Genomic DNA, 11,007 nt, shown 5'->3' with positions numbered 1-11,007 from the left:
GCAAGAGAGTCCCAAAATGACTATTGATTCATGAAAACCTGACTGCAGCAATGATGATGCTCTTTGATAAGACCCAGCTCTTTCAAATGTATTTTACAGCACAACAAGAGGGAGACAAATATACTGCATGTAAGTGTGTAACCAAAAGATAAACGAGAACACCCTGCCCCCCCCCCACTTTTTTTTTATCTTGGCAAACAGACAAAATAGTCATAGTAGTTGATACTGTATGTGTGTGTGTGCGTGTGCTCACGTGCATGTGTGTGTGCCCTGTTCTACTGGTTCTAAAGAAAAGACGCAGAAGTCTCTCAGTGGCCACTCCTCACAGAAACCCATTTCACTCCACTCATTCTTGGAGAGGAGCTCGTGTTTTCTGTCAGAAAACAGCCGTCGGGGGAGGCAGCTCAAGGTAATGTGTGCATCTTTTAGCTTCAAGTTTTGGAGTAGATTATATTCAGGTTTAGCTTATGATTTGCTGTTGAGTAAGGTATTAATGGTGATCATCAAAGTGTTTTTTAATGCTGTGTTAAAAGTGTGGAGTTTTTTCTTTCTGTGCATAGAAATGCGAAATCTAAGGCAAAAAAAAATCATGAAATAGCATATTGAACTATAAATATATGGTGTGTCGCCATCCTTTAAAAAAGAAAAATATTTGAAACAAAAATAAATAGATAAATAAACTCTTGAATTTTTCAAAAAAAAAACAAAAAAAAAAAAACAACACCACTTTTATCTTTGGAAGAATAGGCAGCACTGGGTTGCACCAGCTGTGTGTAAGCTCAAACATGGCCTAGTTTGAAGGTCATTTAGAAACAGAGTTCATGTGCTGCTAACATCAGCATAGCATTACTGCTGTAGTGGTAGCAAAGCTGGTAACTTGAATAAATTTGACATGAGACGCTAACAATATAGTGTGGGCAAGCAAATATTTAGTGTTAGATAACTTCCTAATAAACAACTTCTACTACTTTTGCCAGTGTAGGCTGTTATTGTGTTTGTCATGATATTAATATTTAGCCATTAGCCTCTGATAAGTGACCTCTGCGTCTGGGTATCTTTGACCACCAGGAGCCCGGTCTGCAGGCCAACCAAGGCTAACAACTCCACATCTGGTGGGTTGCCATGACATTTGCTACAGACATTCATGTCCTTCTTCTGACTTTTTATCTTGTGCCATCACATTATACCTGCTTATCATCAGGAGATTAGCAAAGTGACTGTGAGCGTGCTCGATGCAGATGTACTGCTGTGCCTCAGTGCAGCCTCACGTAGCTGATAGCATGGCTGCAGACTCTCAGTCTTGTTTCATAGTGTTTTAATACCTGATTTTTAAGGTGGCAGGTGGCTTGTATGGCCTGTCTTCGGCTCTGTTCAGGTGCAGTATCTAGTGTGTTTTTTGCGCTATGCCATTCAGGAAGCAAATCATGCTGAGTGAAACCTGATAAGAGAAACCTGAGAACTTATTTATACTGTCTGAGAATACTGACTGGAACCCAACATGTCTCCCTGTGTGCAGTACTTAAAAAGGTCTAACCACAGGTTCATGTCATCGACTGACACGTTGACAAACATTGATTTGAGTTTTTCCTAAAGGCTGAAATGGACCAAAGACAAAACACAGAGGTGAAAAGGAATCTGATGAACCTTGGGACCAGACCAGGACCTCCTCAGCCCAAAGCTCAGGAGAGGGAACAGTGGGGCAGTAAGACTGAGTTCATCCTGGCTGTGGCCGGACACATCATTGGTCTGGGAAACGTCTGGAGGTTTCCATACCTTTGCTACAAAAATGGAGGAGGTAAATCTTATTTGTTGTGGTACATCATGTACATAATCTGTGTGTCTCTGTCAGTATTATTATGCAGTGACTGTGACTTCTCAAACTCTTTGACAATTAATTAACAGATCTTCCCGCCACTGTACTACATTCATTCTTACCAATCATCACGTGTCTGCTTAAATGTATGCTCTCAATACTTTAACAGGATATTTTGTTTCTTATTTTAAAGGGGTTTTCTTCATACCTTATATTTTGTTTTTGTTCACCTGTGGCATCCCACTGTTCTTCCTGGAGACGTCTTTGGGCCAGTACACCAGTCAGGGTGGAATAACATGTTGGAGAAAAATCTGCCCTCTTTTTGAAGGTACATCCTCATAGTGCTCATAGCTTCTTCTTTTTTTTATCATCTACAAAGATAAAATATTGAAAACTAGAGAAGCAATTTCTGAATAAACTATGGTGTGAAAGCTGGATGAGGAAAAGCTGACTCTAAAGCGCATTTTAGGGTTTGAAAAGGTGATGCAACATATATATATATATATAGAAACTTGATTTTAAGGTTTGAATGGAGTTTCTGGTTCAAAGCATGAATGAGCAGATAAAAACTGAAACGAATATAAATCGTTGGAGAAGTGGGAAAGGGATGATGGATGCAAAATGTAGATTGGAGGAGCACATAGGGGCACTTTGCCCTTGTGTCGTGCCCCCTGCATGTGTTGGGTGAAAGCAGCCCCTGTCTGAATGTGTTAAAGTATGAATGAGGAGGTTAGAGTTGAAAAATGCTTGATAAAGTGTGAGGATGTCTGAGTCTTGTATGTGTGTCTGCGTGTGTGTAAAGATGCACCAATCAGCTCACCTCAATCAATCCCAACTGCAGTCAACGGTTGCCATGGCGACGGTAGATGCTGTTTGACTCCTGGCTCAGAGAATTCATTTCATAGAGGTCTCCAGATGGTTAGGGTATCAAATCTCCCTCCTTCTTGATAATTGGGCCCCGTGTGATATATTTGTACATATGTTTTTATCAGATTGTTAATCCTCATGCATTAGTAAATATGTAGTATTTTACTGTAGCTGACAGAGGTGGAGCTACTTTTAAATACTTTGTATGCATTTAGGTAGATTAATCCAGTGTCTCCCAACCCAGCGATCAGGCCCCTCCAAAAGTTCTGCACAAATTCATATTCATTTCTTGGACTATTTTTTCATCTTTTTAAAAAGATTTCTCTCTCTACAGGCTTAGGTTATGGAAGCCAAGTGGTTGTTTTGTACACTGGAGTGTATTACATCATCATACTGGCTTGGACGTTTCTCTACCTGTTTTCATCCTTCTCATCTGAGCTTCCGTGGGCGAGCTGTCACAACAGCTGGAACACAGGTACCGAGACTTTAGCTTCCAGCTCTTCTATGACACATAAATGTGTGCAATGCGTTCACCTTGCTGATCAGTATTCACAACCTCTTTCATTTAAGATGGCTGCTTCGCTCACAATCAAACATCTGCCCTGCTCCTGTATGGAAACAGCACATCTTCAGTTGTAGAGTTCTGGGAGTAAGTAGCACGAATAAAGGCATCATATGAGAGCTGCAGCTTTTTTCTTGTTGTTGTTGTACTGTTCTTTAATTGTTCCTTTGCTGCAGGAGGAGAATCTTGGGTCTGTCCAGTGGAATTGAGGAAATTGGCAGCATTCGTTGGGATCTGGCCCTCTGTCTGCTTCTTGCCTGGATATTGTGTTACTTCTGTGTCTGGAATGGGGTGAAGACAACAGGAAAGGTATAGTACTACTTTTGTAACTCGTAATCTGTGTCGGATTTCATGCAAATGCTGTTAAATCTTAAAAAGTGACACCAAACTTATCTGTTGGTTCTGTCGTAGGTGGTCTACTTCACTGCCACATTTCCATATTTAATGCTGGTGGTGCTGCTTGTTCGTGGTCTTACGTTACCGGGGGCCAAAGATGGAATCATGTTCTACCTCTACCCAGACCCGTCCCGCCTCGCTGATCCGGAGGTACCGTCTCCTCTTAACCATAACCAAGTGCTTTGAGTGCCTGAATAGAACCATAAACGAGGTCCAAGCTAGTCTACAGCTAGGCTAGAGGCTGCATGAGGCTGTACTTCAGCACAGTGTTGCTTTGAGCTAAATGCTAATGTCAGCATGCTAACATGCTCACAGTATCAATGCTAAAATGCTGATGTTTAAAAGGTATAATTTAAATTTTATCATCTTAGTTTAGCATGTTAGCATGCTACCATTTGGTACTTACCAGAAAGACCAAATTATTGGCATGATCACATTTGGTAACTACCAGTAAACATAAAATGTTAGCATGCTAACAGTTGCTAATTGCTTGTCTGTGAACAATTTTCAGACACTCTCGGTGTGACTGTTTTGCGACTTGGTACATACCCTTATTAAACATTTCCTCGTTAGCAGCAGTTGGTTATATATAAACTTAATTTCCAGGAGTCTTGCATTTGCACAAACCTGAGATAAACATAAACTCATTCTAATCCCTCAGGTATGGATGGATGCTGGCAGCCAGATTTTCTACTCCTATGGAGTGTGCACAGGTGTTCTTACTTCTTTAGGAAGTTACAACAAGTACACCAACAACTGCTACAGGTCTGCATTTTACTCAGTTTTGTTCAAACTAGTTACTATAATTTGGATTCGAGCACAGGTTTACTAATGTTTTCATGTTTCATCCACAGAGACTGTGTGTCCCTGTGCCTGTTAAACAGTCTAACGAGCTTTGTGGCTGGCTTCGCCATCTTTTCTGTGCTCGGCTTCATGGCAAAGGAGCAAGGTGTGGATATATCAATGGTGGCTGAATCAGGTATGAAAGGTTAATAATATATGAGAGAAACCCAGAGTGATGCTGTTTGAATTGTTTCCTGTTTCTGAATTGTTTCTTGTGTGCCTTTGCAGGTCCGGGGTTGGCATTCATTGCTTATCCTCGTGCTGTGGCTCTGATGCCTCTTCCCCAGCTCTGGGCTATTTTCTTCTTCATTATGATCATCTTCTTAGGATTAGACAGTGAGGTAGGACTACATATCAAGTCTGTTTGGAACGTAATAATTACATTCAGACCCCATACTACAATTCTTTTGTTTTAATACAAAATAATTTATTTCATTACCACAGTTTGTATATCAAGAGGCATTGGTCACAACCATCTCTGACATGTATCCTGACTACTTTCAAAACAACTGTCGCCGTAAACTGCTTCTTCTTGCAATTTCTGCTGGAAGTTTCCTCCTTGGCCTTCTGATGGTCACAGAGGTGAGAGGTGAAAATTATACTTTTATTTACATAGATATCACTGTAATAAACGCAGCTACTCACATTCTGTTTTATTTATGTGTTACACAGTGCCCAACATTTTTGGAATCAGAGTTGTATTTATATGAACAATACAGTAGAATATACTGTGTCTACCCTGTTTGCTTTATAGTTTAAGATAAGATAAGATAAAACGTTATTGATCCCATGCTGGGGAAATTAAGTTGTTACAGACAGAGTATGGCCTATATAACAGACCAGTGCCTGCGTTTGCATGATTATTGATCTTGAAGATAGCTTGAGGGCCTAAACTTCATCTAAATAAAAGTGTGCAACACTTCTTGATGATGATAACCTGGTTTCGACTTTCACTGAAGGGCTCGCTTTCTTCTTATTTGCAGGGAGGCCTTTATATTTTCCAGCTGTTTGACTACTACGCCTGCAGTGGGATGACACTCCTGCTTTTTGCTGTTCTTCAGTCTGTCTGTATTGGATGGATCTACGGTAAAGAAAACTTTTATCTTGGTAAAAATCTGCTGGAACCAAAGTTGGATCACTCTATATTATCTCAGTTAGTTTTTAAACCACTGGTTCCCACCCTGAGGGGCCATGAGACAGTAAACAGGATAGAAAAGCAGAAAAATAAATTCATCCTTTTTTGCCTCTTTGCATGTGAATCATCATGACAATTATTTGCATGAAACAGGGACAAATCATTAGTTTGGTTAACCTCAGCACAGACATACTGTGACCAGGTATGGACACACATTGCTTCATTTTAGAAGGTGTAAGAGCTCAGTGGAGGGAAGCCTTGCTTGAGATCCCAAAGTTTCCTAACACACCATCAGCTTGATGGAAATATGGGTTTGAATATTTCATTTGATGTACGCATTGTATGTTTTTGGAGATATGCTGGATTCTAGATTTGTGTACACCATCATGCTGATGTATCTGCTTATCTCCTTCAGGTGCTGATCGTCAGTATGATAATATACAGGACATGATCGGGTATCGGCCGTGGTCTTTTATGAAATATTGTTGGCAGTACTTCACGCCAGCTATCTGTACTGTAAGTACTGGAAATGTGGCCATGCCTTCCTTGTAACTTTGCTCACGCTGCACTAACAAGTGAGTGTATCTGACAGCTGCCAGAGGCTTCTGTCCTGAAGGTTGTCCATGTCTCAAACAGATGGAAACCAGCACCAGTGATGAGCTGCTGTATTGCAACTGAAGGCCATTCTGTCTCATTTTCGATGGAATTGTTTTTAAGCTCATCATTGGTGTTTGAAGAAAAATGTCATTACATAATGATCTAAAGAATTTAGATATTTGATGACTGTTATCTGTCAGCACCACATTTATGTAAAGAATTTTTTTCAAGCTTTACATTTGCAAAAACTACAAAAAACAAATCCAGTAGAATCATTGCAGACCATTTGCTGTATTACAAATGGTTACACTTAAACCAGATTAACTATGTTGAATTCAGAGGGATGTAAACATGGACGTTAGGTGTTAGCAAAGTCAAGCATACTAAAAAATTAACATGCAAGAAATATGAAGTTTTGGTGCTGCAGCAGCAAACCATGTGGTTGTTGTGCACACTTGTGTGAATAAAACAGGATATTACCAGTCAGCTGATGCAGGTTTCCAGTGTGTGTAAATAAAATACAGAATAGCCAGTTGTAAATTTGCTTTTATGTTTGCAGTGCAAATTAGTAACCTGAGCACTCTGAGTGTGTTTTCATGCCTCCTCTTCTCTTTGCTTTTTAAACTTTTATTTATTTTCTTTATTTTTTTTAGTGCACGTTTCTCTTCTCCTTGGTCAAATACACACCGCTCAAATTCAACAACACCTATGAATACCCCTGGTGGGGCTACACCATTGGAGGATTCTTCACTCTGTCTTCAACACTCATGGTTCCTCTGTGGATGCTCTATGCTGTGAGCGTCACTCCAGGAACACTGAGACAGGTACAGCCACAAGTTGAGATCAGACAGCAGAGTTAGGATGGTTACAAACTAAAAATCATGTAGGTGTAAATCAGTTCATGAATACCTCAGTTTAGGCTATCTGTACCAGGGTAATAGAGTGAATGAATGTAAACAATAGAAGAAACACTGAGTTTTATGCTGATGTCGACATAGAAACTGTATTGTGTATATTGGCTACATTTGGCTGAGATCTGATCTTCTTGAAAAGATCAGTACTGGGGCCAATACCAATCTGGTGTGTTGGATCTGTGCACACATAGCTTCTTGTCATAAAAGGTATTCAGCCTGAACTAGTACAGTAGCAGTCTTCCAGCATGCATTGGGTTCAGTAGCAAGCTTTGGAGCGTTTAATGCATCTAAAAGCACATACTGTTTTGACCTTTTTCTGACACGTCTGTGCATAAGATTTGGTTGGGTTTTACTGCATGAATCATATCCGAGTTATGTGGAAGGCAGAGCCCCAGAAAAACAACAAACAATGGGTTTGAGGGGTCTGACAGCTCTCAGTTCGACTTCTACCAAACCTTTTGTTGCTAGCTGGCACTTATTCCCAAGAATGCAGATGTTTTCACATCCGTAAAATATAAAGGTTTCTTTCCTTCTGCAGAGTTTATTTCACACTATTATTATAACTTCTAGAACTGTATATAGTATGAGACTATTTCCTCCTTTGCTCATGACTGACAAGAACTACACTTCTACAGCCACTTGAGGGCTTTGCCTCTTAAACATAAACATATGTCTTTGAGCATTTGCAGAAACTACTGATGCTGTAATTATTCATTGTGAGGACAGTCTCAGACGTGTAAGCACAGGCTCCTGACTGGCTGGTAAAACAAAGCAGGCCGCGACTCCATCTTCTACATCAATTTCCCATCTTTGCAACAACAGAAGTTAGCAGTGATGATAAGGAAAGCATGCACTGCTGTGTATTGTAGTTGTTATTGATTTAGAGCATAGTCTGCCACAGACTGACAGTGTTTTATGGGAAACATGACTGGAGTTCAGCGGGATTGTTGCTGCACCATGGTGAACCTTCTCTTTCTCCTCACAGAGACTGAAAGCTCTCTGCACTCCAGCAAAGGACTTACCTACCGCAACATCAAAGACGGCGTCAAATAAAGAAGCATTTCAGACTTTCACCGGCTTGTACACACTGCGCACGGCAGCAAGTCCTGATGACAGAGGCGACAGAGCTCAGAGATCATCCTTCATTTAAACTGCAAAAAAAAGGACGGAGGCGGAACTGTGACTGCGATGAGTGCAGATCCTCAGCAGTTATGCTCGTCATTCAAAACTGCCAAAAACCAAAACAAACAAGCAAAAAAAGCCCATGATGTATTACAGTGTTGGCAGCATCTCCAATAAGGTGCTTTGATCTTCTAGATTGTGGATATACGATTCATACATTCGTATTTTTTCCTTGTGTACACCAGCTGGCCCTATATTTCTGATAATGACACAAACTTTGGGGAAAGTTTTTTTTTTTTTTTAAACTAAATAACAACTGAGTGCATGGTTGTCATTACTGGGAATAAAACAAGAAGTCTGGGAAAATGGGGGAGCTTTTCTAAGGAATTTAGCTAAAAAATAGTTAGTAGTAGTAGTGTTTAATACCTAACTATAGGATGCACTACTTTAGTTATTTGGGAGCAAAACAAGAACTCTGAGAAAAAGCGAGCAATGAATTTGGGTATCCAATGTATTGCTGTGTTTACGTTTGAAAATTGTGATGTACTTACTAAAAATGTCTGGGAAAAACAGGTATAGAAAATAGTTCATGTGGTGTGATGAAGGTTTTTCAGTCCAGCACTTTACAATGCACCTGTTCAATGCAGTGCATGTCATGATTATAAGAGACCAGTGTGCCTTTAACACCTGGAACTGAGAGAGACCTGGGTGTGCAGCCTGCTCCGAGCTTTTCATTCATTTTAATTACAGAGTAACTTAAAACGTCAGTGTTCAGCTGTTTCACATTTTAATCACAATGCAGGTACACTTTATGCGGGCTGCAATACAAAACTTAATTGTGCATTCCTTTTGATCATGGTATGGTCACAAACGATTCAGTTACACACAGATATAAAAACAAAGGACAAATAATGAGGCATTGTAATGCATTACTTTCCCCTGTATTTTGCTGGAGCGTCTGTGGGAAAGGAGGACATTTAAACACCAGACAGACACCTGATTTTCTGGTCAGCTCGTAGTCTACTTATGTAATAACTAACCTTTTCACTGGTAAATCTTCCTGTACCATAGCAGCATACAGTGTGTTTCTTAGAATGCACCTCTCTCCCAAGACTTCTTGCTCTTTTGCCCATAGCCCAGGACCTCCATATTTCAAAACATCTCACAGTGTAAAGTTATTTTTCTTACCCAAATGTGCCCAGTTTTTCAAAAGTATATTGTAATTTCTAAATAAATTATATAATAACTGATTTTTCTGAGCTCATGAGTGTTTTGCACATTTCCTGTTTTCTTACGCAGCAATAGTTTTACTGTACCTTATACTGGTCATCACCTATTCCAGGTTTTGGCCCCTGGGAGGCGCTGCAGGTCTTTTTTTAAAGCTGAAAACATCTTGATTTCCTGCTTCAGTTGAGCTTCAAACCTCTGCTGTTTATTTGCAGCAATATATGCATGCACCTACGTAGAGTGTCACTTTTCTTCCTGTCTGCGAATACTGACTATATTGCAGCCTAAAATGTTTTGCTGGAGTGCTGTCTCATGGAGGTTGACAGTAGGACATCTCTTGGCAGAACTTTGAAATTACAGATCCATGAGGCTGGCAATAAGTTTTTTGATTTATGAGTGCCGGATACTGATCAACTCTGATGGTTAAAACATTTAAGTCGTTCAAAAGAAAAAAAAAAAAAAAAAAAAGTGAGTTGAAGTTCTGGAAACTTTGAACATGCTTCGCTGTAAATGAAAATTCATGACAGGAACTTCTGCAGGTGTGGGCTCATAATTAGGAATAATTGTATGCAAATATTTATACATAGAAGCTTTATTAAGCCCCAGATAGAGGGGCAAGACTGGTTTTGGCCATTGACAAGCAAACACATATTCCAAGAGGACATTAGTACTGCTCAGCCGCCTTATTAAAAAATAAAACAATAACAATACAATTGGTCAATTAATAAAATGCGAATCCTGGTGCATCACCTAAAGCAATAGAATAATAAATGAAACCTGAATGGAAACATGAAAATATCACATACACCTGTGGGCTCTAACATTCATTCATTGAACACACTTTTTAAACCACTACAACCACCACATGGGGGCGACTGTCCAACTGAGGTGTGGTTTGAACACCAGTAACAGAACTAAACAGCATTGAACACCCAGCAGTGTGTGCATGCTGTGAATGAACTGTGCTGAAGGTTGACCACCAGAGGGTGCTTCAGCAGCAAATGCGAAGATCCAGTCATGGTAAAGGTTTCATATAGAGGGTTCCCATTTTCACAGCAGGGGAACACTGTCTAAATGCAGTCACAGCTTCACCTTGTTTGTTTACAGCAGAGTATTTATTTATCATCCAGGACGTACCCACACATTCCTCTTACTTCTTACAAATGTTGACCATTATCATCTTTATGAATTGTCGTTTGAATGTTGCAGATTTCGGACAGTATACGAGCAAAAAGCCAATGAATAGGCTGCATCTGATGTGGATGCTAATGTGCTAAAGCTAGAGATAGAGGAAGCAGCAGTGCTGCTTCTTCAGTCCAGCAGGACGTGATAACTGCTGGCTGAACTGTCACGTTACACACATTTTGACACTTGTGCTTTGATTTCATGTTCTTGCTGCCCAGACTGACACAAACTGGTTGGAAAAAATATTAGAAACACCATTGTGTCGGCCTGTTGTATACCATAAACCAAAACAGTCAGTCTCTAATCGACAGTCTCTCCCAGAACATGAGATTTTTGTAAAAACGTA

The 11,007-nt window shown here is 40.0% G+C and overlaps 1 protein-coding gene across 3 annotated transcripts; it reads left to right on the top strand.

Moving 5' to 3' along the window:
- The first annotated feature begins 293 nt into the window (after positions 1 to 293).
- Positions 294 to 9,508, top strand: LOC121611671 (sodium- and chloride-dependent GABA transporter 2-like). 3 transcript variants are annotated; one of them, XM_041944340.1, is made up of 16 exons: positions 301 to 409; positions 1,069 to 1,112; positions 1,594 to 1,795; positions 2,007 to 2,141; positions 3,015 to 3,155; positions 3,251 to 3,329; positions 3,419 to 3,551; positions 3,654 to 3,788; positions 4,300 to 4,403; positions 4,493 to 4,617; positions 4,710 to 4,822; positions 4,926 to 5,063; positions 5,465 to 5,567; positions 6,032 to 6,132; positions 6,867 to 7,037; positions 8,113 to 9,508. In XM_041944340.1, exons 3-16 carry the CDS (start codon positions 1,600 to 1,602, stop codon positions 8,275 to 8,277), a joined length of 1,839 nt encoding a protein of 612 aa, XP_041800274.1. In that variant the 5' UTR covers positions 301 to 409; positions 1,069 to 1,112; positions 1,594 to 1,599; the 3' UTR covers positions 8,278 to 9,508. The 3 variants fall into 3 exon arrangements, with proteins under 3 accessions (XP_041800266.1, XP_041800274.1, XP_041800282.1); XM_041944332.1 differs by lacking the exon at positions 1,069 to 1,112 and having other exon boundaries at positions 294 to 409; XM_041944348.1 differs by lacking the exons at positions 301 to 409; positions 1,069 to 1,112 and having other exon boundaries at positions 1,664 to 1,795; positions 2,072 to 2,141.
- Positions 9,509 to 11,007: the final 1,499 nt, after the last annotated feature.

This window comes from Chelmon rostratus, chromosome 2 (assembly GCF_017976325.1).
Source record: "Chelmon rostratus isolate fCheRos1 chromosome 2, fCheRos1.pri, whole genome shotgun sequence".
Lineage (NCBI taxonomy): Eukaryota > Metazoa > Chordata > Actinopteri > Chaetodontiformes > Chaetodontidae > Chelmon > Chelmon rostratus.
Note: the sequence above shows the minus strand (reverse complement) of the source record. Positions and strands in the feature narration are given on the sequence as shown.

Bases quoted from the DNA above. Each gene is read 5' to 3' on its own strand.
- LOC121611671 (XM_041944332.1), top strand. From the start codon at position 1,600: ATGGACCAAAGACAAAACACAGAGGTGAAAAGGAATCTGATGAACCTT. The intron at 5,064-5,464 runs GTGAGAGGTGAA...TCTTATTTGCAG, and splicing joins GCCTTCTGATGGTCACAGAG to GGAGGCCTTTATATTTTCCA. The intron at 7,038-8,112 runs GTACAGCCACAA...TTCTCCTCACAG, and splicing joins CTCCAGGAACACTGAGACAG to AGACTGAAAGCTCTCTGCAC.